This window comes from Phaenicophaeus curvirostris, chromosome 10 (genome assembly GCF_032191515.1).
Source record: "Phaenicophaeus curvirostris isolate KB17595 chromosome 10, BPBGC_Pcur_1.0, whole genome shotgun sequence".
Classification (NCBI taxonomy): Eukaryota; Metazoa; Chordata; class Aves; order Cuculiformes; family Cuculidae; genus Phaenicophaeus; species Phaenicophaeus curvirostris.
The window spans coordinates 7,520,146-7,547,288 of record NC_091401.1 but is presented as its reverse complement, the minus strand read 5'-3'; the positions used below and the strand labels follow the sequence as shown (position 1 = coordinate 7,547,288).

General features: G+C 38.3%; 1 protein-coding gene across 5 annotated transcripts in view; it reads left to right on the top strand.

Moving 5' to 3' along the window:
* The window catches only part of ACAP2 (ArfGAP with coiled-coil, ankyrin repeat and PH domains 2), a 190,530-nt gene that overhangs the window by 130,366 nt on the left and 33,021 nt on the right, over positions 1 to 27,143 (top strand). For all 5 annotated transcript variants that reach the window (XM_069865385.1, XM_069865383.1, XM_069865386.1 and 2 more), the window contains exons 3-9: positions 12,210 to 12,267; positions 14,809 to 14,928; positions 16,225 to 16,278; positions 19,856 to 19,914; positions 20,399 to 20,582; positions 22,666 to 22,710; positions 23,817 to 23,912. In XM_069865385.1, coding sequence (XP_069721486.1) covers positions 12,210 to 12,267; positions 14,809 to 14,928; positions 16,225 to 16,278; positions 19,856 to 19,914; positions 20,399 to 20,582; positions 22,666 to 22,710; positions 23,817 to 23,912 — 616 coding nt within the window. The remainder of the gene's footprint in view (positions 1 to 12,209; positions 12,268 to 14,808; positions 14,929 to 16,224; positions 16,279 to 19,855; positions 19,915 to 20,398; positions 20,583 to 22,665; positions 22,711 to 23,816; positions 23,913 to 27,143) is intronic.

Here is a 27,143-nt window from a genome sequence, read left to right as displayed (position 1 = left end):
CTGTTTTCTGTTTGAAATTCTGATGCTCTACAGTATGCAGGCAGGGTGTTCTTGAATAATTTTTAGAGCTCATATGTCTGTAATAATGAGAATTTAAAAAGTATTGTGGTTTTGCATGAGAGGGTCTAACAGTAGTCAGTGCAAATGCACAGATTATCTTTTCTTTTCATAGATTTGATACGCCTGCAGTAACAGTTATTAAAGGAAGGCCTGCCTCTGCTGACAATGTTGTATAAATAAATGTAAAGTAGAACTAGTGATCAGCCTACATGATAGGATTTTAGAAGTTTCTAAACTTTCAACGTGTATTTTCATATTTTAAGCTGCATATAATACAAAGAAATGGGAGAAGCTGTATGTAGTGACATGTATTCTGTCTGACAGAATTTAAAACAAGCTCTTTGTAAGAGAGTTCCAGATTTCCATCTTTCTGGGCACCAGGTGTCAATTTAAATAGGAACATGTGGATGTCAAACACACTGAAGGTTCTGTGCCTTTTAAATATCCTGTATTTATTAGTCTTGAGTTATTAGTGATCTTGTAATTATTTTTAAAAATAAATGTGATTTATATAATGCTACAGATCAGGTACCAGATTTCTCTGTACTGGTGTTTAGAATGACAATTTATAGGTTGAAATTTGAATCAAATTCACTCCTGTGATACAAAGGAAAGGCATGTTGTATTTGGAATTTGACTTCTGGCTATGAATGTCCAACAAGAGAGGTGTGGAATTTGAGCTGGGAGATGGGGTTTGGGTTTCTGCTCCATAGTCTCTGCCCCGGCATGTACTGGGTCTCTTCTTTTCCCTTCTTTGCTGCCACAGTGATCTGAGCTGGGTTTGGGGCTCCCCTGACTGCTTTGCACAATGGTCGTGGCTGGTGTGAGTTGGTGCTGGGAGACCCATCCCACTCTGATGCCTTCCTAGTCCAGCTCTCCAGTGATTCCCTTGCTGCTCTTGCTCCTCATCAGTGGGCAGTAATGGGAGACTGAATGTTCCTTATTTTTAAGACAGAAAGGTGGAGCTTGTGTGTGGCTTTTTTGTGGTGTTTTTTTTTTTTTGGTTGTATTTTTAAATTCTTAGGAAACTCAGTACTCCAAACTACTTAGTGAAAGTAGTCATGCTCTGCATTTGGCTGGGTACTTCTAGTGAACTTTAGTGTAAGGAACATATGTTGTTATTACAGTGTCATTGGGTTCACATAATATGCTGTTCCTAATATGCTTTAAGTGCAAGATGACTGAAGTAAGAACTGAGTGGGTGAAGAAGAAAAATGTAGAGCAGTGTTAGTCCTTGTGGCCTTAACTGGGATTAGCAAAATGGATTTAAAAGACTTGCTGCTGACCTGGAAATGTGGGCCATGTCTTGTGTCTTGTAGACTTGTATGCAAGTAAGTTGGTTGGAGTTCCTACCTGCATAAAGAATTCAGTAACTGATTAAATCTTTTAAGTCTGATTAAGTCTTTTCTTTCTTAACTTCCTTAAACAGGGAAATTCGAGTTCATCTCATCTACTCTGTAGTCATCTCTCTTAAAGCCAGATCCTCAGCTTAGGCTCCTTCGAATCTTAAGAGTAATAGTTGTATCCCATGTATCTGTTGATTTGTTTTAGCCGTATGTGTCAGGATAAGGTAAACTGTGCCCTGGAAATAAGCTTATTTCTACTCTGTTGTTTCCAAAGGTGGTGTAGATGACTACCTTGAGTAATTCATACGTAGATATCAGTATCTGATCAGATCAGGCACACTACAAGAATAGAAGTATTGTCTTTGCTGGTCAGGGTTGTTACTGAGGATAAAACCTTTTTAAGATGACTGAGGAATCCCTCATTGAGGATTCAACTTCTGGCTGAATTTGTGTGTTGCTAAATCAGTCTGTTAACAAGTGTATGCATGTGTGAACACTTCTCCACAGAATTCTTCTCCAGAAGAATCTCTAATCAGAGGAGTAAGATTTTAAAATTGCTCTTTTAACTTCTTGGAGTCTTTTTTTTTTTTTTCAAGTGTTTGATTTTTGAAGAATATATACGCCTGTTTATTCTATCCTACTTCATTTATCCCAAAGCTAGTGATGAAAAATGACAAGGTAGAGTGTTATACATTCTTGTGATTGCAAAATATCCACTGCATTGTAATTATAGATCTTGTGAGATTTTGTTTGAAAATGTTTGCAGTTGATTTGAGATGCGAAGCCTGTAGTATGTAATCAATAAAGGATATGTGAGCTTCTCCAGAGAAGAGCAACAAAGCTGGTGAAGGGGCTGCAGAACAGGCCTTGTGAGGAGCGGCTGAGAGAGCTGGGGGTGTTTAGCCTGGAGAAGAGGAGGCTGAGGGGAGACCTCATTGCTCTCTCCAACTACGTGAAAGGAGGTTGTGGAGAGGAGGGAGCTGGCCTCTTCTCCCAAGTGACAGGGGACAGGATGAGAGGGAATGGCCTCAAGCTCCGCCAGGGGAGGTTTAGGCTGGACATTAGGAAAAACTTTTTCACAGAAAGGGTCATTGGGCACTGGAACAGGCTGCCCAGGGAGGGGGTTGAGTCACCTTCCCTGGAGGCGTTTAAGGGACGGGTGGACGAGGTGGCTGAGGAACATGGTTTAGCGTTTGATAGGAATGGTTGGACTCGATGATCGGGTGGGTCTCTTCCAACCTGGTTATTCTATGATTCTGTTTGGCTGAGAAATAGCTTACCTGCAGTTAGCATTTATGGATGAATGAAAGCCCAGGGGCTGTGGGAGAAAGGATACTAAGTGTGCCTTGTGGAAAGGATACTAAATGTTACCTGTAACCTTTTCCAGGGCAGTGGGTGTACCATATGCATTTTGTAGTTTTTATTCTGTAATATTAAGAATGCATATTTTTTAATAAATTGCCCGTTATCACCATTATCATATGTGAGATGGGTGAAGAGGAAGGGGGGGGACTGGCTTTTTTTTCCTTCCAAATGTGAAAACATTAAATTTGAGGAAAATGCCTATACCTTGTATTTCTAGAATCTCTTACTCTTAAGGCTTTTGCACTCTGTTACTGTAAGATTGGATTCTTCTGACTGGCTACTTCAGTGCCAAAGCAAAGGCATAAAGAACAAACACAGATTGCTCCTTTGCAGTTTGAGGAAACAACAAAACTATTAATTTTCATGTAAAATACACTTAACTGTAATGGGTCTGTAATTCGTGTATGGATATGTACCTAATAGCTAAACAAAAATTTTGAATTCAGAATTTTTCTGTTGCAACAAAGCTGCAGCCTCCCCTCTATCACACAGGGCATTCTGATTTTGTAGAGGCAGGTTTCCAAAATATTCAGATTCTGAAATGGACAGAAAAGGTGAATACTTGCTGAGAACTTAGTCTTCAGAGCAAACCTGAAACTTTCCTGTCATTTCAGTAAAGTTGATCCACCTGATACAACTGGCATTGCGGAGAGCAAATAGTCCTTAGCTCTTGTGAAACATGGTGAGCTCTTGTGACACATGGTGAGCTCTTGTGACAGAGGCTTTGCCATCTTGTGATGCTTTTGACACGAAAATACCTTTCTAACTGTGTTAGGTATAAGATAGCAACTAACACATAAAAAGAAAGGGACAGAAATTGCCTTATGTTTCTGAAATCAAAGCAAACACAAGATCCATATTAAGATTATAGGTTATCTGTAAGAATATTCTGGTTAATTATGGCTCTCCAGTTGCCTCTGCTTTATGGAATATTTTTCTGTAGAGATGGTTAAGTCTTGCTGCGTCAATTCTGAGTATGTTGATGTGGAGAATTCTATACTGAGGGGATCTGGTGATGTTTATTTTTCCTATTTTCAGGCACTGCTGCTCTGTCTTTTATATGGGGTACATTTGAGGTACATAAGGAGTATCTTTCCAAATCAGGTATTAATTCCTTCATTCTTCCTCAGATTGTTATTACTTCTAGCTTTTAAAGTAAAAGTTGACATGACTCCTTACCGTCTGACTAGGAACTCCAGATCTTGAGTCTAATAGTGAAGATGTAGTGTTTAGATGGAGGGATGTCTTATGCTGTGTCCTTTGCAATTGATTGCTTGAAGGTTACATGAATGATTCTGCTTCCTGACCTTACTACATATTTGAGTTTTCAAATGTTGAAATCCTTCATTCCTTCTGCTGCTTCTTTGTTCAAGCTCCTGGATAGTTGCTGAGATTTAAAAGATTAAAGCAGCCCTGTGACGTTTGCAGATTTTCAGCAACAAGAAGTTTCTGCACGGCACCATCAGTTTCTTCATCTTGCACCTGCTGCCCTTTTTTGTTGCAACATATAACACAGTCCTACTTCCTTATCTGCTAGTAAGGCTTCCTAAAAAGCTTTTGACTCATTATTGAGGTACTAGTCAAAGTTGTACAGGACAGGTATTGTGATGTGTTGCCTTCTTATCTGAGTTTCCATTTAGAAATGTAATCAACTTCTTGTCTATGAAGCTTTTGTGGTCACTGTTGTGTCCCCATCTTGTTAACAGCTGTTTCATAATGAACAAAACATTCAAGTTGAAAGGTGAAGAAAATACTGCTTATCAAAATTTTTGTGGAAGAAAAGAAAGGGTTGCTAATTTCCTGCTTAGGCTTACTAAGTACCCAGCTCTCTCGGGTTAAAAAAGCTCAGGGGAAAAAAAAATAGCAAAACTGTTGGGCATTTATGGCACTTGACTGCAAAAAGAGTAGTGAGAGAATATGCTTGAGAATTTAGGGCCAGCAGGTAGCACAGATGTCGTTACAGACTGTGTATGAAACATTAAATGCTGCTGCAAGTGTAGTGATTATCAGTTTGACTTTGAGCCATGTATGTTGAGGGCAATAGGACCTCTTCCTTTTTGAAGGCTGATTTGTTTATCATGTTTGTTATCTCTTGAGCCGTGTCTTGTGGGAAAGAACAAATCAAATGAAGCATATGTCTTAAAGGGATTTGTCCTGTTTCTTTGCTTGTTCTGTCAAAGGCCATATGAATTACTGAGAATGAACTAAACTTTGTAGATGAAGGTTTTAAAAAACTCGTACCTACAAGCAGGCTTTTGTTTTAATGATTAAGTGAATTCAGTAAATACTCTTGTCTTTCTTTTTTGTTTATTTTATAAGAGGAAAAGTCTGACCTGAGGGGAATAGAAGAATGGCTCTTCTAATTTTGAGGACTTTATTCTTCTTTCATTTCTCTGGGAAAATTTGGAATACAGATATTTTTGCTTCGGTTTTCACCAGCAAAGGCTCAAGCCACACAGCTCAAGTCACAAAAGGCAAAGACAGGGACTGGGAAATCAAAGAACTGCCATGCACCTGAGGAAACTTAGTTTATTCATCAACATGGTACTCTTCAGTTTAGGAAATGAGTTTCCATCTTTCAGTCCACTAAGCTCACAGAAAATCCATCCGTTTTTGGGTTGAGGGTGAGGTGAATGTCACGCTTCTGATTCCAAGTACTACTGTTCAGATGGTGAAGCTTTTCCAAGGTATGGATAAAATGTTACATGGCAATGACTGAAGACATAATAATGTGAAGAGTACTGAGATGACTGAGGAAGTTCATCTTGGCATGTCAGAGAGCATTCATCATCTGTTCCTCAACATGGAGGGGCTCTGTGCCAGCAGGGAAAAATCTTCATGGTGCCAAACCAGGACTTCAATGGGCTCTATGACAGGCTGTAATGGCATTTTCTTCACGCCACATTCATCATTATGACACATCTCCTAAGTTATAAAGCTCTTCTTGTATATATCTGTGCCATTATCCAAGGCCTTATTGTTCAGTGTGACTTGTCTGTCCCTCAATATGTCATGCTTCTTTTTTAGTCTGTGATTATCTGATGCCGTTATACATGTACCAAAGGTATTTGTTGTCAGAACGTTGGTTAAGATGCCTTTTAATATCTAACTATGGGTGAAAGAAATCAAATTAAGTACACTGTGATTAGACGGAGCTGTTGATACAGTGGAGGGTTCATTTGCCATTCAGAAGAATCTCAGCAAGGTGGAGAAAAGCATTGGTAGACTCTTCTGAAGTTTGAGCAAAACAAATGTGAACTCTTCAAGGACAACTCTGTGCAGCTGTGTGGGCAGACAGGGATCTTTGTGTCCTGGTAAACAGCAAATGGACCATTGGTGAGCAGTGCCACTGTGCAGTGAGGAAAACTGGCAGTGTGTTAGGCTCCATTAGCAAAAAAGCGTAGCTGGTAAGTTGGGGAAAGAGGTGATTCCCCTGTACTTGGCAGTCACGAGGCTGTCTGGAGTGTTATGACCAATTTGGGGGCTCTGCCAGTGCAACAAAGGTATTACTAAAATGGCAGACATGCAGCTAAGGGCAACTGAAATCAGAATACATGGAGTTCAAGGAGATGAGGGCCCAGGCCTTCTTCATGCTAAGAAGGCTCATGGAGGATCTAATTGCTGTCTTCACTTACCCAGTAGGAGATTACAGACTTCATGTAATTGGTCTAGATGTGGGGGGTTGTTTTTAAAGTGCACAGTAGAAAACAATTATGTTTGAAAGATGCAGCAATGCAAATGGCATGCACTGAGGGTTAAGTGTAGGAGCAGGTTGCTAAGAAAGTTGTTACTTCCATCCTCCATTCTCATTCAAAATGGAGATGATGAGAAGTATTGGTTATAAAGAGGTTACAACTTGGTTTGAGTGCAGCATCATTGTGTAATTATTCCATTTCTCATGGTTTTGCTATAGCTGAGTTAAGTTACAGTCTCTTGTAGGTGAAATGACTTGAACCTTGTGTTCAACTTTGGAGAGGATGTATGGATACAGAGGCTGGAAACCTGTCTCCATTAGAACTGACTGTTTACTTGTTTGGTACAGTATTCCTATTTTGTCTTTTCTGTGACATTCACAACAGATTTCTGGTTGGAGGACTTTGCTGTCAGCGTTGTATTTCTCTGTACAGTAGCATTAAACATGATGCTGTGTGTGTCCCTGCCCTGATTTTACACTCAGCAGTCTGTGGCTCTTTCTGAATTAATCTGTAAGTAGTTACTTAGCACCTGAAGTGTGATACCAAGCTGTAACTGCTCTGTATGCAAAAAGAGAGAGTGAGCAGACCATATAAGGTGAGCAAATATAGTATCTTGTGTGGTACACCTGCATTTTAATTTGCCTTTACGTCATAGTTATGGCTTGTAGTCCACCCTCTGATTAGTGTCTGCTGGCCTTCTTGCTGTCTGGCATCTGATAGACTCTGCCATAAAGGAGGAGACATTGCTGTGAATCATCAGGTGCATGTTCTTATCTTGAACTTCTGTCTCCTCCTATTTCCAGTTTTTCACATTCACTAGTACTTCTTTTTACAGTTATCTTTAAGGTGTTTTGAAGTTCTCCTCAATATATGAGGACTCATATAATTATAAGAAAATTAATGACTGATTTATTCCTGTTTCCTTCTGTCACTGAGGAAGCTGAATGCAAGTGCTGTTGGGAGCAGTCCGTAAGCCACTCCACTGCTGATTTTGTTTCAGTATGGTAATTGGGATCAAAAGGATTACAGTCACTGTCTTGCTGGCCTTTTCATCTGAATCTAAGCAGCACAGGTTGAAACACAAGTCAGATATCCCATTGAGCCATAGCACCAGTGTTTAGTTATTTTGATACAGCCTGATTTTTACATGTATCTAGGACTGTCATAGCACTGTGGGATGCACAGATAGCTTGCAGCTCATCTCTGCTAGTGCCTGTGTTGGGTTTGCGTTTAACATGAGAGTTGCAATGATGGGTCGATTTTGCTTTAACCAGTTACAAACCAGCTTTATTGAGCTTTGGCCCTTGCAATTAGTGACCTATACGTATCTTTGTAACTACTTTTCAATTTTCCTAATGTCCTTAAAACTTAAAACAAAATTCTGTTGAAGAGGACAAAGGGGAGTTGAACACAGTACCATTTGCTTGTTGATTCATGTTCAGTATTCTCTGTCCCTCTGAGGTTGAATTGTTCTCTCTTGGCAGTGGAGCATGGTAATGCTGCTTTATTTACTCTTCTGATACACAGCTGGTCTCATGAAATTATACTGCAGTAAATGAAGGAAAAGGTCAACATAGTTATATTTGAATAGGTGCACTCAAATACTTTGGTTTAGCCATTGATAGTTTATGGCTAATTTTGCACTTCAACTATTTGTGATTCAGCTGTGATGGATGTTTGTTGAAAGGATGTCGTCTGCAGTGAAGTCCAAGTTGTGTGTTAAGGGGCTGTTCTGCATAGAACATGTGCAAGTAGGAGAACTGTGTCTTTCCAAGATCTGAAGGCAAGACTTTAGCAGTAATATTATTGAAATTGTGATGGTGAGAATCGATTATTCCTATTTTGATTCCAAATACACGAATGTTTTAAGAAGTTCCAGTCCAAACAGCAGTTCATTTTTGTGCACTTGTTGCTGTTTTTCTCAATGTATATTCCAGAAGTGATTCTAAGATTTAGGCCTTAAATTTTCCTCAGTTAAAATTGAAAACCAAAATACCAAAACCCATGGGAAAATATTAATTGGATTTTATTCTTTTGAATTTTTTAATAGTGAGATGTGTTAATTCTAGAATTAACAGTAATTAATTGTTAATTATCCATAGCACCTTCGACTTCTCCAGTTGGTTGTTTGTCCGCATCTAATTTATGATGACTGCTCATTCCAGCCTCCTCACTTTCAGGAACACGATCTAAAAATACAAGCTAGAGCATGATGAATGAGTGAAAGACTAAAGGCAGGATGTGGCTTTGATGGCAGTTAGATATCATTTGAAGAATACTGACTCTAACAGCGTTGAGCACTGCCCCTTTTCACACTAAGAGTAAAGGGGCTCAGCAGACAGATTTGTCTCTGGCCACAATGTGCTTGGCGTTATGGTCAGAAGTGTGTGGTGGTGCAGTCCAGACTAAGTTATTTCCTTAGCTCATGGCCTAAGAGTGGCTGATTCTATTGTTAGAAGGGAGTTTAGCTGTCATCTTTCTATTTGGTTCCGGGGATTCTTGGAGACCCATCGTACTTTAACCTGGAAACAAGTCTTTCAGTGGTCACTTAAGGGGAGTGTTGTGATGGACACTGGAGAGTTCAGCATTCCTTCATTGTATGCTGGGCTGGGGAACCGGTGACATTACCCTCTTTTAAAAATGCTGCTAAGTCAGGTGTTTTTTTTCCATCATCTCTTATATTCCTCCTGTACTGCAGCTGTGGCTGTGCAGGAAGCTGCATCTAGCAAGTTGAACTGTGTTTTAGGAGGGGAGGGGGAGGAAAAGAGCAACAGCAGAGGAGCGAAACACATTCCTGAGAGTCCTTGATACGAAGCATGAAGATTAAGGGAGACCACTCATCTATAAAAGTTGTCCTCCACCCTTAAGCAGCTGTTCTGGTTTTGTGTGTTGCCATGCAGTGTTTGAACATCTCAGGAAGCCGCAGATGTTTGACTTTGATTCATATACTGACGCAGATTTGATCCTTATTCCTATTGCAAAAGCCTTCTGGCTATATGATTACCCTGATGCAAACCATGCTCCCAGCTCCCACTTCACGAAGGAGCAACATTTTTGGTACTTGTTAGGTCTGGCAGTTGGTCCTCAGCTGTTTTATGACCAGTTCCTGTGTTTATAGCTGGAGATGGGATCTTGGCTGTGGACGTGAGATTTACTTGGAATTATGACAGTTTTCTGTGGACTTGGAGTAATTCCTGACAGATGTTTTAGAGAAATGCACCTTTGTGTTCTGTGGCTTCCAAAAGTGTTAAAGGGAAAACAAAGATAGAATTAACATAACACAGCTCAGATCAGCTGTTCTTAATGTATTCCCTAACCCAGTATGAAAAGAAATTTGTAGCTAGATGGTGTTAATACATTATTAGATCTGAGCCTGAGGGCATCCTCTCTGTTGTGTTTACGCTTGTAATCCAGTGTTGGTCTAACACTGTGAATATGTTTGCAAGAGAATAACTTTTCTACTAGTTTTTATGTGATGGGAACAGTGAAAGTAGCCAGTTCTATGCAAAGAAACTAGGAATGGAAATGAGGTTTGGCTAGAACAAACAGCTGTTTGGTCCATATCCAGCTGTCGAGTTCAGATGTGCCTTCCCTCTGTTATGTGGCAGTGATGGGAGCCTGGAGAAGCAGCCTGGTGCTTCAGGGGCCTGTAGTCATTCAAAGCTGATATGCAGTGAATCAGGTAGTGCAGGGGCTGTATGTCTCCCTTCTTCCATGATACTACTTTCTGCTTTGCTTTATACTTCTTTCTTGACCTGTCCCTCATCTTTTTGGTCTTTTGATGTTTGCTGTTACTCCTCTTTCAGCTGAGCTTATTCTGTCTCAATTTTTCCCTTGGAATATAGCTTTAATTACTGAGCAGATGTTCCCTGCATTCTGCCTGCTTTAACTGCCTTTATCTTTCCTCTTCATCTTATATCTTTGGACTTTTTAGCTCATTAAGTCCTGTGGAGCTAGAACTCTTTGCTAGTTAAAGACACTAAAACAAAATATTCTTATCAGATCTTGCTGCAGTTCTGTAAACAAGGTTCTTAATCATGCTTTTATGTTAATGCCAAAGAAACAAATACAAATTGGTTGCACTGTGATGATAAACAAACGGTTACAAAATTGCAGTCTAAATATTGGGATAGTTTTCCTTCCTTTGTTTTGTTTTTCTTTGTTGTGTTTTTTGTTGTTGTTTTGTTGGGTCTTTTTTAATCAGTAATACTCCTGAAACAAGATTTAACTCTGGAGACTTAAATGAAAGTTAATCAGTTATGGAAAAAATGAAGAAAGTAAAAGAGAAGTTGATGTTGCCTGAAATCCTTTGTGGTCTGAAGCTAGAGAAGAGGCAGAAGCCAAAATGTAACTGCTCAGGAATGTGCTTAGATATAAAACCTAGGATGTAGCTGTGGGAATGCCATTAGGTATAAAAACTGGAATGCAACTCTATTAGTGAAAGCTGGGAATGTCATGCTCAGTGTTTGAGAACTGCAGGCAACTGGCAGTGTTTTTCAGAACTATTCTAGTAAAAACTGCTTTCCTGAGTTTGGGGCCTGATCCATTCTTTTTTTTTTTTTTTTTTTGTTCTTGGCTTGAACTCATGTGAACTAGAACAGAATTAGCAGGAGACAGCAGCGCTGCGGTTCTGTGTACCCTTTCCTCAGTGCTAAAGCTGGCTTAAGAAATTACTGCTCCAAATTGTACTTCCCTGCCCAAATCACTTTTTTCCAGGAAGAGTTTTATTTGTAGAAGTGAAATATGAATGTATCTGATCCAATTTTCCAAAAAGCATTACACAAAACGTCCTGTTACTTTTATTTTCCAAGGCGGGTTGCCACTGGTGATCAGTGTGACTCTGTGAACAGCTATGCAGGAATAACTGAAAGAATGAGGCACTCTGTGATGGGAGCAAGGGATGGGAATACAGCTGTTGCTTACCAGCCTCTGTGTAATGTGAAATCCCAGCCTCGCTGAATATGTTTTTGTCCTGTAGCATTTGTTGGCAGGAATAGTACATTCAGCCTCCTGAGGTTGGGGAAGCAGAAATGCTTGTGAGCTGTCTGAACAAAGTGTCATCCTGTCTCAGTCTTCTGTTTTTTCTCAGGTAAAAGTAGGCAAGGAAGAAGGTGCTAAAGAAAACTTCAGCTCTCAAACAAACAAACAAAAAAGTTATGCTTTAGAAATGCTTCATGAAAGCAACTTTTACTGGCAAGGAAAATCTGGCCTGAAATTTGCAATCAGTCTAGGCTAGAGGCAAGTTATAAGCAAGTGTGCCATCTGAATTTGCTGCGGAGTCAGTTAAGTCATGGCAGATGTTGGGTTTTTTTAATAATCTCATTGCAAGGTCATTTATTAAATAGTTGTAAGTTTGCAGGTTTGAGCCAGGAGAGTCACTAAAAGAATTGCTTAAGAAATTTTACTTGAACTCTTAGTTTCTTTCCTTTGTTGTTGCCTTCAAACATAGAGACTATTGGCTATACGAGGCTAGAGGAAACCCATTTCAATGTGGCGAACATTAAGGTTAATAAAATTTCATTTCAGTCTTAAGCTATATGTATTGTCAGCGATGTATTTCTTTTTACCATCAATTTTTCTGCAGTTCTTGTGGTTTGCCAAAATCTATGCTGTTATATAGTAGAAATTTAAATGAAACTATGATGGCTGTAAATGGGTTAAATTAACATGTCCCAGCCCCTTGTACCCCAGTCCAAGAGTATATGTGTCAAGTTTTACAGGAAAACATTTTTTAACCATGCAGGGCAGCTTTAGAAGAAGTAGAAGGAGATGTGACAGAACTGGAACTGAAACTTGACAAGGTAAGCTTTTTAATTAAGCCGTGTATGTTCTGAAAAAATTAGAAAGATATGTTTAGGTTTTGTTTTAATATTCGTAGCTGGGAAGTGGCTGTAGCTGCTGACCAAGTGTTTCAGTTTTGCAGAGGGAATGGGTCTGGGTCGAGTGCACATCTGGGCCCTGGAGACCCAGGCTTGAGTAATAGCAGCAGCAGCAGCCAGTATGAAATTGTGTTCTCCCCCAGCTGAGAGTTTGGATTGTGCAATTCCCGAGTGCGTACATGGCCCCTCTTGCTTGTGACTCAGCCCCACAGTGGGAGCTGCATGCAAACTAATTGAGCTTTTATGTGAGTAAAAGCCAGGGGTTGGCCATCCTTGCATTGGGAGCTTATGTTTTATGACAACTGCATACTGTGAGGACATCTGGATACTCTTTATTTTAGAGTTTTAAAGTCAACGCTTTCTGTGGCACAGCCACAGCAGGATAGAGATATCTTTCACTTTCGTGTGGAGGACAACTACCACAAAATTCATCCTGCTTTGTGTCATGCTTTCTGCACATGTGTAAAGTTTGTGTAGCATCTTTTCATTGCCTTGCAATCGATTTACTCATTTCTAACCAGCAGTGTTTTGTTCTCTCTTAGCTAGTGTTTTGAGTTGGCTTATTTCTGTTCCATATCTGAAGCAAGTCTCCTTTCCCTAGCTATTCATGCTAAACATTTAAAATAATTTTTTTTGCCTAAGCTTTAGTGCGGTAAGCAGATGTCATTTGTTCACCTGCGCAGCTACTTCTTGTATACAAACTTCTGTTCCCACGCTGTGAGTTGGTTGCAGAAATTTAGAGACAAAGTCAGCGTCGAGTGTAGTGTTAAGTCTGAAGACTTTTTGTTACTACTTGTAGTAATATTTCTAGCTTTTATAGTTAATAATGTAACCATTTGCTCTTTCAAAATAAATTTAAGATGTTTAAGTTTTCAGTTGGTGTGAATTTTGGTGAAACTGATGGATGTAAGACATGTTTACTGTAGAGGTGATGAGTCTGTTGTGGCAGATTAAACAATTTAAGTATTTTCCAAAATAGCTTTTTTTTTTTTCAGATCCTTTAGTTGTGTTTTCCACCATTCTAAAAGGATCATTTTTTTGGGAAAAGAACTCTCAAATTCCTTTAAGGGGGGTTATTGAGGGCCTTGCCCCCAGCCTCTTGCAGGAGGCCAGTGCCAAATATATCATTCTGTCATGTGAAGGCTGTGAGTGTAGTATTAATTGTCGCTCCGAGACAAGAAAGCAAGTACATGAGGTAACTATTTTAAGTAGTTTAATTGTAACGTGAAGTATAATTGATCCAGTACAATGCTTAAGTTGAAAGCCAGCCTTCTTGTGTGAGCTGAAGTAACTATGGCCTAGGGGTAATGATTTGCCTAGACTTGGCTGGTAACTTTTTGTGTTCAGTTACTCATATTAAACTTAGTTTTATTGTCCCACAATTGTGGCTTTGGGCTGCATTATCTGCATCTCTGTAAGAAAGAACACTGTGTTCAGAACATGAACCATAAGCAAAAGTGAAGGGAAAAAAAGGGATCTTGTTGGTAGTGATTTTTTCTGTCCATTGTTCGAGCATCTTGGCCATTCATCAGAATGTGGGAGATGATGCTCAGATTTCATATTTTTCTGAAGTGGACCTGAGTCAACATAAAACCTACTGGGTAGGTAAGGCAGAAAGGACACTTGAGTGGTTTCCTTTTCCTGACATAGGATCAAGTACTTCTGTGTTGTTCTTCATGAAAATGTGTCTAACATACTTGGAAAAATCCTTCAGAGACAAAGGTTCAATGTTGTGATTTTATTATCAGTTTGTTTTAGGGTAGGGGAGCTCAGTCGTGATATGTCTTCTCTCAAGAGAGCATCCTAGTGATCACACTAACTTTCTTTAATGGCCCAGTGTATAAACGATTCAAAAAGTGTGCAAATATCCTTCTCAAGATATTGATGGCCATCCTGTCAGACTCTGCACTACCATGCTAGCTGAGGTGTTGACCTAAGTAGTGAGTGGCAGGGATGGAAACCCACCAGAGAAAGACATAAGCGTTGCATAAGTGAAAACATGATTGACTTCACCTTCTGAGATGTAACCACCTCTCTTCAGCTGTGCTTTGTACAGATGGCCTTTTGCATTATATATTCCAAGTGTCTCAAGATGAAACAACTGGTGTAGGTTTCCTTTGGGACTTTGCTTGAGTTCTAGCCAGTTATGTTTTAGTTACTGCACTTTTTGCCCTCATACAAACCTCTCCTGGAATATGTGCAAAATCTCAGTTGACAATAAAACAAAAAATAAAACATTTTTTAAGAGGTGTAAGCATCTCAATGACACTTCAACTAGAGTGGTATTTGTATAGCTATCTCTATACAATAGAAAGCATTTAATAGACTGTGGGGTTCTGCAAATTTAGAATTTTACTCTTGAAATATTTGTTTCTAACTAAGCTCAGTATGTTTCATTTTTATATGGTAGTGTAAAAAAACAAAACAGAAAACTTCCATGTTGACTTTTTTCTCTCTTTTTAGCTGGTGAAGCTTTGTATTGCAATGATTGATACTGGGAAAGCATTCTGTACAGCCAACAAGCAGTTCATGAATGGAATTCGAGACCTTGCACAATATTCCTGCAAAGATGTGTTGGTTGAGGTAAGTTCTTTACGAGGTAAAAATGGAAGGAGAAAAGCATAACTTAAGAGTAAAATATAACAGTTGGCAAGAGAAGTAGCTAAAGATTATACTATTATATGCCTTTTTTACACCTTTTTTCTTTGGCGTGTCTTAAAAGTGAGGTTTTTGACTGTGGCATACTGTGTCTGTGCTGCCAAGTTTCAGTTTGACATGTGAGGGCAAGGGTTTACCAAATTCCAGCAGATATGTAGTAGATTAAGAATAGTCATCTTGGGAGTAGTGGCAAAAGTCACGTTGAAGCTGTGAACCACTGCCCTCTTTGCTTTGCTAAATAAAGTGGTTCTAATCAGGAGATCCGAAGAGACAGTCCTCTGCAACTAAGTTCCCTGAGGTGATCTCTTCGATCCTGAAACTAGCACTCTAATACGTAATTTTTGAAATGTTCAGAGCCCGCTTTGGTGTAACCTCAGACTAATGTCTTGTTAGGCTAATTTAGAACATCTTGTATTTCCTGTCTTTCAAAGGAGGTATGAAATTGTGTAATAAGCAGGTGTAAGTATGTGCACATCTCTCTGTGTATCTTTGGTAATTAATGTGTGCAATGCAATAGAACACCAATTGCAGTAAGTGTCTTCACACACCAGTTGAAATGGTTGATCCTGTGAACTTCAGTATAGTCTGTGAGCAGCCGGAACTATTGTCTGGAAATTTACTTGCTAGAAATGTAGTTTGATGGCAGACTATGAAAACTTAGGTTATTTGATTCCAAGGAGGTTTTTGTAAGGCTTATTGTGCAATTGGTAAGCAGCCATCCAAATATATTAGGGGTCATTGTTTTCTGTTTGAGATGTTGATTTGACAAATGTATGTTGATGTTGCTAAGCATATCAGCTGTGAGGCAGTAGTTCCTGCAGTAAATGTGTGTGTATTGATGATTACAATGTGTTAACCAGGTTTTTGGAGTTAGAGTAAATATTAAGTAGTGTAGCATTAAGTATCATAAGTAAGTGTCGTAAACTAATGTAGTAAATTATGTGAACTTAGTCAACCTAATATGAATTTTTCCTGCTTTGCTCTGGTTTGGCCCTTTCTAGGTAGGTAGCAGTAACATTTTGTCAGTTGCAGGTTTAATAGATTTGCCTTATACTACCCCCACGTTCCCTTTCTAGCATAATGGTTTTAGTTTGATAATCACACAAAGGAAAATCAGTTCCCAAGTTCTTTACTGAAAAGCTCTAGACATCATAAACATTGCTTTTGTGCTCTATATTTGGAAGAGCTTAACTTGAAACTCCTTTGGTTTTCTTTTTACAGACCAGCTTGACAAAGTTCTCTGACACCTTACAGGAAATGATCAATTATCACAATGTAAGTGGTTCTCCCTGGAATGTGGGTGGCACTGATCGCTTACTTCCAGTTAGATTTGATAACAGAATAGTAATAAAGCTTTTCTTGTTGATAGTATTTGCAAAATAATGGCTTAAGTGATATTAAGTACTGTTTTATTTAAATTTCCTTTATGAGGTATTTATGAATATCCCATTTTCTGCATATTTTTATCTTTTTTTTTTTGGTTTTTTTTACTTTGAACTAATAAGCATTGCTAGAACGCAGTGCTGTAAGGCAGAGTAAATACTGCATTGTTTCATATTTCTTAATGGAACTGATGGGCAGCAGTGACAAACTATGAGCATGTTTCTTTGCTGGAATGAAATAATGAGTAACTTTTCTGTAACTTTTTTCCATCTTTTATAATGCACAAAATGAAGCACCTTTGATCTGTATATAGCTTTCTTTTTAGAAGTATGACAGATTTAGACAAATGTAGAGGAAGGAGAAAGTGCTAGGATTTAAGACTAGTAGTGATTTTTTAGCATGACAGACTTAATCAGAAAGCTCACTTTTGCTTGGATTGAAAACCAATATATTTTTGCCCTCCTCTAAAGAGTTTAGTCTCGTATCCTGAAAGCCAAAGGGATGTGTTTGTTATTCAGTTTTCTTCCTCTTCCCTTGGCCCCTGCTTTTCTTTCATTTTCCAGCAAATTGCTGGAAAGTAGCCGAAGCATCTCCAAACTGCTGAAAGTATGCGCTAGGAGCTTAAAATGAAATAAAATACAGAGACTGCAGTTCAAACAGCTTTAGCTGAAATTAAGTTTGTTAGCTCTAGTGTAGCTTCCTAAAGCTGTCTTATTAGGCATTTTTTGAAAACGCTTGGTTTTAGAAGAGGAGAGGGGCAGGTTAATAGTGTTGAGTTGGATTTCCTTTCCTTTATATGAAGTGTACATACCTGCTTCTGGTATAATGAAAACTGTAAAGAGGAGAGTAAGTGGAGAGTGATACTTTGGTGGTAGAGAAGCTGGTGCAAAGCTTCAAAGCAGCAGTGGGAGAAAGTGTGACTTTCATGTCAGTGGTTTCAGCAGATTAGATTGATCAGATGAATCTGGTTTTTACAATTTTAATCACGCTTCTTGGTGCTGGTTACCCTCTTCACCATGTCTTTGCTATATGTTATGGTCTTTTTGACATGTCTGACCTAGGTCCTATGTTCTTGCTGCTGTTATTCTACATGATTGTGGCTTCCTGTGTTTTGGTAAAATTTGGCACAGCACTACTCTTCCTTTAGGACAGTTTGAAGACAGAAAGCAAAGAAAAAGCCATATTAGAAGATTTCTTTGCAGATCTGAGTAGGACCTCTCTGAGTTCTGTCTTACTTTTTTTTCCCCCTCCACTAGCTTTGCTGTGCTCAAGCATACTGAGTACAACAGTGGCATGAACATCAAAAGTGAACCATGTTACAGGGGTCTGATGTAGAGCTTTACCAGACATGTTGTGGCCCTGTGTTGCTTTTCTGAATGTGCTTAGTTCAGCAGGACTCACTAGCTCGGTGTCAGCTCTGTCGTTAACCAAGTTGGCAGAAGACCCATCGGTGAGTGAGAAGAAGCTAGAGCAAGAAAGAGGAGAGGCAAGAGATCTGGATGACTTGGTTTTGTTATATGAGGCTTTTCTGCAAATAAGGCTAGGAGCCAGACTAATGCAGTGTCTTCACTGATTCAGCAGTGGGGCAGTAGCTTTCACAGCTTATGGCAAGTAGCAGCTTTCTTAGACTTGATTTGGAGTGTGTGAAAGGTAGTGTGTTGGAAAGGCCGTTAAATCTAGTCAGATCATGGCCTAGGTGCTTTTTTCTGTTCATTTAGGGGAAAAAAAGGTGTATGTATTTCTTTGCCTAGCACTTTTTTTCCTCTTTGTTACTGTAAGCAGAATTACAGGACTCATGTTTCTGGGAGTCCACTAATCAGTTGAGTTCCCATCTGGTTATACTCTTTCTGTATTGATCTTGATTGGTGCACTCCTCAGGCACTGGCAAGCTTAAATGTCAGCAGTGGGAGTAGTCCCAGCATGAATTCCAGCTTGTCAATAAGTTCTTTATTCTAGTTGTCTCTTTTTCTGGTTTTCCAAAGTGGGAATACAAACAAGATCATCCGTGTGTTACTGTTAAATGTAGGGCTATTCAGGCTGGAGGGGCCTTGATATCTGGTTCAGCCGCCTGCCTAAATCAGGGTCAGCTCTGAGGTTGGAGCAGGCTGCTTAGGGGTTAATCCCTCTTTTTAGGTATTGAAAACCTCCAAAAATGGAGACAGGGTAGAGCATATAGTACTGCTGTTAATGGGTGACCTAAACTCTTGTGTTCTCCTTCCTTCAGTGCTTCTAGAAAAGAGAAACAAGTTGGTAAGGGGCTTGCTGTCAGTGCTTGGCATTGCACGGCATTCCCCAATTTTGTGAATAGGGAAACTAAGACTGAGAACGTTTAAAGAAAACATTAGTTGACCTGAAACTTTGAGTTCTTGATCTGCTTTTTCAATAAAGTCATTTAACACTTACAGATCTTTACATTTTGGAAGAGATTCTGTTCAGCTGGGACAACAACTCCTTCCTTATATTCTTTAACCTTTATTTTTTGTAATTGTGTTTTGTCTGTTTCCATAATGCAGAATGGAAGGTGTAGGGAAGTTGGAGGTTAAGGCATCATTTGTGGTCTTCACAATGATAAGTGGCAAAAGGATTAGTCCCATAGCATCAACTGGTTCCATTCTGTCTGAAAACTCAAGAGGGCAGATGAGAAGTTGAGGGAATGCACATTTTTATTCTTCAGTTTAAATTTCTGGGGTCATAAGAGAAAGTACAAGTTGTCTAACGTTCAGGTATACTTCGGCCTTAGAAACTTAACACATATCCCACACGTTACCATTTGAATGGGAAGGTTATATTCTGCCCCCAGCCTCCCCAAATCATAAGAAATCTGAGAAGCTTGGCTTGGAACACTTTATCTTGGAAGCAGCAGCAGCCCTTCATCTTAGCAGTTCAACAGTGGGTGTGTTTTTACAAACATACTATGTAAAGGAGTTGGTGCTAATTACTCATGTATGTTACATTTTCAGCATTAATTAATGTGGGTTTTTTGCCAGAAGTTAAAGGCATCTTCTTTCTACAGTTTCATTTGTCTTTTAGTTGTTGCTTTAATTGTGAAAGTCTATAAGGAAAAAAAAAGTGTTAATTAACATTCAAAGTTGTTTCTTCAAGGCTATTTGTATGGCTATATTCTTGACTGTTTAATAATCATAATAAACATGTTCTATGAAAGTGGGCATGTCTGAAATTGTCAGGATGAGAGAATAAGATGCCAGGAGCTCTCTCCCTGTAACTTCAGTCTTTAAGAAAAGAAAAGCAAAAGGTGTTTAGTTTGTGTTAGTTTTTTTCTTATTTTATTTCTTATTGATTTTTCATTTGTTTCTCAACTGCTTTGAAGGGATTTATATTTTGATATTAAGACATGTCATTTTAATAATAATTCTCATTTAACTCTGGATAATAACCATGTGTATGTCTGAAAGGAAAAGTTATGAATACCTCTAAGTTATTGACCTACATAATAATGCTTTTCTTTCAGATCCTGTTTGACCAAACCCAAAGATCAATTAAAGCACAACTTCAGACTTTTGTTAAAGAGTAAGTTGATTTGCACTTATAATGGGAAAATCATAGGTAAAATAGAATCTGATTTCGGTGAGTAGCTGAAACATCTTCCTGAAAATCACCAGTCATACATTGAGAAGTGTGTATTTAAACTTGTCAAAAATCACCCCGAATCAGTGATTCTTTAGATCCAGCTGCAGAAATGTTGAAAGAGTATGAATTACTGATCTTAACTATGTGTAGTCATTGTCTTAGCTTAGTGAAAAAAATGCTTACCAGGGCTTTTCTCCAGGGAGCATGAGAAGCATTTAAATTTCATTTTGTCTTTCCCTCAGAAGAGAAAGACAGAAGCTTCTATCATACTTCATGATTTCCATTTGATCCAAGCATTTATTGAAGAATATGAAAACAAAGAAACTAGCTGTAACATTCACAAGCATAGTCTGTCTCATGTATCTTTAAACACTTTTTTCATGTTTTGGAATTAATTTGTTATCCATCTTTCATTTTTACTTAGAGATATTAGGAAATTTAAAGATGCAAAGAAACAGTTTGAAAAAGTTAGTGAAGAGAAAGAGAATGCTCTAGTAAAAAATGCCCAGGTTCAAAGAAATAAGCAACATGAAGTAGAGGAAGCAACCAATATTTTGACTGCAACGCGGAAATGTTTTCGGCACATAGCTCTGGACTATGTTCTTCAGGTAGGTGCAGCAATGAAAGTCATTTTTCAAACCTATCTGTTACAAATAGTTGATAGAGATTTGTCCTTCTTATTGTAAGATTCTCAGAAGCTGTGAAGGTTCAGTGAAAAAGGAATAACTTCGGCTGCAAATAATTTCTTTCTTAAAGAAATCTGAGCAAAATTTATTTGCTTGATGTGTTGGTGTGTTCTTGTTTCTTAATGCTCTGGTATTCAGTGCTGTTGCTGTAATGGCACAGTTTAATTTTCAACTTGAACATTAATTTTGTAAAAACACTTTTTGCCTGATACTTACCTAAATGTGTTTCGTGAGTTGGCTGTGCTGTAATTCCTTATAGATTTGAAGTAAAAACTGTAACCTAGTCTAGGAAATACGAATTACGTAAATAATTCTGCTGTGGGATGTTGACCACTACTACAGTTTCAGCTGCTTGCTTTGAGTTTTATTTGACAAACCCTCCTTGTCCAGAAGCCTCGGAGTCTGGCATTCTGCCACAGGGGAAATTAAGAATATAACTGCTGTTTTGCATTATAGTGAAGACCTCCTGTAGAGTGTTGAGAGGTGTTCTTTGTCCTACTAGTCTGAATCCTGTGAAATAATAGTGCATTTTCTGTCAGTACTACCCATTCATCTTTTTCATAGTTACCCACAACTACCACAAAACAGGATTATTGCAGCTCGGATGGTACAGGGGGTTGGGGGCTCCTAAATAGGTCTGGGGTTCTCCTGTGATCAAACAGAGAACACCCTTTAAAATTATGTTGGTTTTATTTTAGTTGGTATCATCTCAATTTATGACAGTCCAGACAGTTATTTAAAGCTTAGTTAATTCTTCTTTAAACTGCATGTATTATATGTGAAGTGGAATCAATCTGATCAGCCTGGACGTGTGCACCAGTGTGGTGGTCAGTGGTGAGCACTGAACTCCTACCTTTGGAAGACTAAGGACAAAGTTCATTTTGATGTTTAAAAAGTCATGTGAATTAAGTACCACTTGATTATTTGTCCTAACATCAAATAGTAGCAGTGGAGGGGAAGCTGGCAGTCATTACTCTAGGCTAGTTTCTTATGTGTGCATCAAACTGCAGATTGCTTCTCTCCTGGAATTTGCATGTTGGAAGTAAGGGCAGTTCCTGTGATAAAGATGCGTTTAAAGTAACAGGGAAAAATTTCAGCGGCTTTTAATTAATGTGAGCAAAAATGAATTCAGCTTTAGGAATTCTTTCTACTTGGGTGACTTTTCTTCTGGAAAAGTGGCTTCACAACTGTGGTCTCTTTGTAGCACTATTTGCTTTAATTTGTATATCAAAACCTTTGCTTTCCTTTTAATTTTTTTTTGCCTTGCAAGCTGAGGTTTTGTTCTGTACAAACAAATCTTAACTATTTTTGCTGCAGAAGATTTTCCAAAACACTGACTATTTAAGTATAAAAGTATGATCTGGTTTTGATTATGACTTCAGTAAGTTTATTTCTTTTGCTGGAATTCTAAACTGACATAGAAGTGTTAAATTACAAAATCATGCATGTTTCTGTTAAATGGGGCTTTGAAAGTAAAATCTGCAGTTCTTGATGACAGCCTTAAAGATTAGGGGACAAAGAGGATAGAGGAACTAGGTGAATGTGAGAAATCATTATTTTTTCTTTATAATGTAAAATTATTCAAGTTCTGGGGCACACCATTGGTCAGTGACTTCAGATAGCTTAAAAGTGCAAGTCTGTATGAAAAATTACTTGTTGAAGCTATTATGATCTTTCAAGGCTGGGAATAAATCTCAGCTTAGGGATACTTCAGAGAATGTCAGTCTGAGGGGAAAACCAAACCATACCCCTGTCCTTTCCTCTCCCCTAACAGGAGACAGCAGTGGTGCAGAGTGCAGCTCCTTTAAGAACCTGGTGGGTTGGGTTACCTCATACTCTCAGAAAGGGTATTTGAAACATGTTGAATTCCATTTCTTGAAAATGGGTACCGATTTTCCTTGCTTAAAACATGTATTGTATTACTTACAGTTAGCATGTGATGTCTTAATTTCCCTTCAAGTATAAGAAAGTAAAATAAAATTAGTTTCTTGTTGTTTTTCCCTAGATCAACGTTCTTCAGTCTAAAAGGAGATCAGAAATCTTAAAATCGGTAAGATATACTTTATTTTCTGTGTAGGAAATACTTAAATATCTCTAAAATTAAAAATGTGACTGCAAAGTAGAAATTTGGTCCTTTTGCCCATCAAAACATTATCAGTATATTTGGAACGCTGGTGACAGTTTTGCCTTTGCTATAACTGGGCATAGAGGGTTAACTGTTTTTAACAATCCTTTTGGTTCAGATTTGAACACTAAGTTTTTCACTGCTCTTGACCCTTTGGTATGTGTTTCATAGTTAAAATCAAACTTTGCCAAGAATTCTGCTGTTTAGATCTGATATATTAATTTATAAACAATCAGTACGTCTTAGTACTTAGATAAGTGCATAGATGGATTCAGCTGTTACATAAAAAGATACCATTTTTGTAGAAAATGGCATATTGTAAAGCAAATATATGGTATGCTTTAGTGTGATATCTACTAAATTAATCTACAGCTGTATCTGCATGCTAGTTTTTTTGTGATTGTACTCCATTTTCTGCTTCATCTTATCTTGTAAAAAATTTACTGAGGGTAGAGGCTACCAAATGAAACAATGTCTTTTTTTCAAAAGTCTGAAGTTGCACTCCCATAATTTTCTTAATTTCTTTAAATAGCAAAAACTTTAGTTGAGTCACAGCTTTAGAGCTGCTTGCCATTCTGCTCTGCATCTTCCCTGCTTGTTTTCTTATTTAAGAACAGACTGTCTTCTCAGCTGTGTTCATAAAGGTTATGGTTTTGGATTATTAGTAAGTATATTCTGTAGCCCCTCTCTGATTTACATGTCCTAGGTAAACAGGAGATAACAAAAGTTTCCGGTGACATGAATTGAAGTAATTTTCTGCCCTTGAATAGATTTGTTTTGTTAATGGGATTAATCCCATTAACTCATTTCTGAGATTTTTGTCTTGGCTGTTAGCCTTTGCCTTGCTTGTGTATTTAAAACATTGGAAGCTTTATGGGATGTTGATGTAAAATTACTAGGACATGAGAGAGCGAGAAATTAACCCTGGAATTGTATTTTAAGTTTGTTGAAGTGGATTAATTAGGTGATATCACACAAATTTTATCTGGTAAATACATATCCTTTTAAAAATATACTTTTTTCCTTTCCAGATGTTATCGTTTATGTATGCCCATCTGGCTTTTTTCCATCAAGGCTATGATCTTTTTGGTGAAATTGAGCCCTACATGAAAGATCTTGGTGCACAGGTAAGAAATTGCTTTAAAGAAACCCTTATACGCTTTAGTGGATGAAAACTCAGTGTACGTGTTCATATCAGGCACGTCATAGCTTTATCGAACAAAAAGACAACTGAAGTGTGGTAAATGCAAAGCCTAAAAATGCATTAAGCGCTTTGAATGAAAATAGAAAATGAAAATGTAGAAAATGAAAGGTAAATTAATTCTACCTTTAGGATTTACCTGCTTAAACATAGCCATGTAGTGCCTTTTGAAGTGCTCTATAGTATTCAGGACATTGTATTTTTTTGTTTTAAAAATGTTTGTGCATGATCTATGTTATAAATGTATTTAACAAAAGAAAGTAGATTAGGTATTTATAAGTAGATCAGTTTTTTCCTTCTACTTGTAGACATTATGTACTGTATAAATGAAGCAATGTGCCAAAATAAAATTGATGTTAGCAACTTAGGCTATAAAACAGAAGTCTGATTTTAATAAGTAGTGTTGAACTGACTTCCTACATAGAATCCTTCTTGCCCAGTTTTGTTATTTAAGTCTAAGAACACGCAACTACAACTTCTGGCTTTTCAGTGGGGCACTCGTAAAAAAGTTGGATGGACTACAGCCAACTGCACACAGGAGACATTGAAAATGATAATGTAAACTAGATTAAGAACATAGAATATTCAAATGAAGATAGTCTGTGATGCAGGAAGAAGACTGGCAATGTCTTAACTTGTTTTCAGTGCAAGTTGAATGGGTCTGGAAATACTTCTAGAACACTCTTTTTTAAGTGCCTCTATTTGAGGACTTGCAACAACTGCACTGAGGCAAAACCCCCTATTGCCACTCCCAACCTGATCCACAAAACAAAGCCAACCCACATTCTATGTTTATCCAGATACAAAAGCAAGTAGATGGCAGCAAATGTTTATTTGCATTCATCTCTAGCAGATGGACATTGAATGTCTAAGAAATTACATTGTTCTGAGCTGGTTATTCCTGCCACAGCGCTGTTGTTATCTGTGTGCCCTTCATCCTGCTTCTGTGTCTGTGCAGTGAAGCAGATTTGGGACTGTACAAAATAACTGCTTAGACATTTGATTGGAGTTGTCTTTCTGCTATGCTAGACCCCAGTAAGGTTACTGTGAGTTTTAATTACTTGTGCAAACAGTGTCAGGGAGATGGATGCTTACGTGTGTGCTTGTGTATGGCGAGCAAGTAACGGAGCTCAGAGGGACAGGCTGCTTGAGCTGGCACTGCCTGCAAAGGGGGAAGTGACTGTACAGCTAAATCCCTCTGTTTGGTGTAGTAGCAGCACTTGAAAGGTTCAGATGCATAGGATTGTCCTTAGTTGTGCCTTTTATTCTTTCATCCTTATATTTTAGTTTGTAGTTGTTGAACTGTAGTGTTTTGATAGTATAGGATGTGTGTCCTGTACCCCTGCTGAAGAGGGCATGGAGAAAGGAGACAAAAACTGAAGCTGGTAGTGGTTTCTGCTGCCAGCTAGCCTTTAATGTTCCCATTTCATTATTTTTGAGTGTCTGATCATTTTTTGCTTGGTCTGGGAAGGAGCTTTGGCAACATTCATTTTGGTGCTGGTATCTTAGTGACTGAAGGAGTTAGATTCAGAAAATCTGAAGCTGAGAATGTTTAAAGTAAGTTGCAGTTGGAGCAAAGATAGACCTTAAAGTTGTACAACTTGCTGAATTCTTCTTTTGTGGCACACCACGTCATTCAAGTAATGGATATTTTTCATGACAGACTTGTAAATAGCTTATGAAAGTTTAATAGTTAGTGGCTTTGTGGTTCGTACTAGCTGAAGCTTCTTACTTTAACAGGTCAGAGAGAAAGTATGTTGTAATATAACGAAACAGAGATTTGCTAGATTTTTCTGAAAATACTGTCAGATTGTTTCTGTTGGTGAATTTGCATTCCCAGGTAGATTTTGTGAATGATGTTAATTAGAAGGTTTAACAGCACCTGAAGTATTAAAGTTGAAGTGAACTTAAACAGCATAGTTATAATTTTTAATTCTTTTGTTTCGCATTTTCAAAGTAACTGACTTACATGGCAGAATAGGATTAAGCAATTTTGCTTTCTGGATATTTTAGACCAGGGTAGGATTACTTGTGAATCTGATCATTGTCCGTGAATCTTTAATGGCACCCAAGTGTGGTATAAACCTTTGCATGGAAATCGTGGTATATGGCACTTTTCACATGTATTATTTTAAACAGAACATCTACTTGAATTTTCATTAAGATGATTGTTCAAAAAGCCAAATGTTTTAGTCTTAGTTCTCTACAGAACACCAGTTATAGCACTATACGTTTATAAAAATACATTTACCAGTAAACGCAGTATTTTGAAAAACCTCCTTTTTTGAAGACTCTGCAGTGGTGGTGTCATGACGGGGATTTTGATAGTTTAGTTGTGTAACTGACCGCAGCTCTTGATAGTTGTAAGCTCTTGAGGTTTTTTTTTTGTTTAAGACCACTATTGTGCTGCTCATGTGAGTGAAAAGAAGAACCTGGTCTGAGCCTGGAAACTGGAATGATGCAATGCTGTCTTTATAGTGAAAACATAAATAACGAAATGAGCTGGTGTTAAGAACTCTTGTTTTGGCTCTTATGCTGTGGGAAATATATCCTAAAACACTTGTATTTAAGATAAATTAGAGGTAATTGCCCTAATCTGAAGGTGGCTACCTTCTTTTTCATTTGTTGAAGTAGGAGTAAGAATTTCATGGGGCTATGTGCAGGTTCCTGAACCTGAGGTTTTAGCAAGACGCTTGATTCTCATAAAACCTTGAGCAGCCCTTGGGCCAGTTCTCATCTTCATCACAAAAGAATGGCTTTTTCAGGGTTCTTGGTGCAAAACAGTCTTTGAGCATAGTGGCAGCCCAGCCTCTGTTTTAGAGGCTCTTCTATTATTTTGAAGTCATATGGCTACATAAATATGGTGTCTGGATGCTTCAGTCTCTAAGTGTTCATGCTCACAAATACCTGCAAGGTGTGACAGTGACGGTTTAGCTATTTGAGCCAGAGAAGAAGCCAGGCGGAGAAGAGTTAAGAAAAGTAACAGAACATGGATTTGGATGCAGATGTCTCAGCTATCTGATGGCTCCTTCATTGATGGAAACTGTCTAGCACAAGGGTTTAATAGCCAGTTATTGTCCCTTTTTTCTCTCATTTGTACCATTTCAAGCAGAGAAATAGAACACTGACAAAAATAACCAGAGTTGGCAAAGGTTCT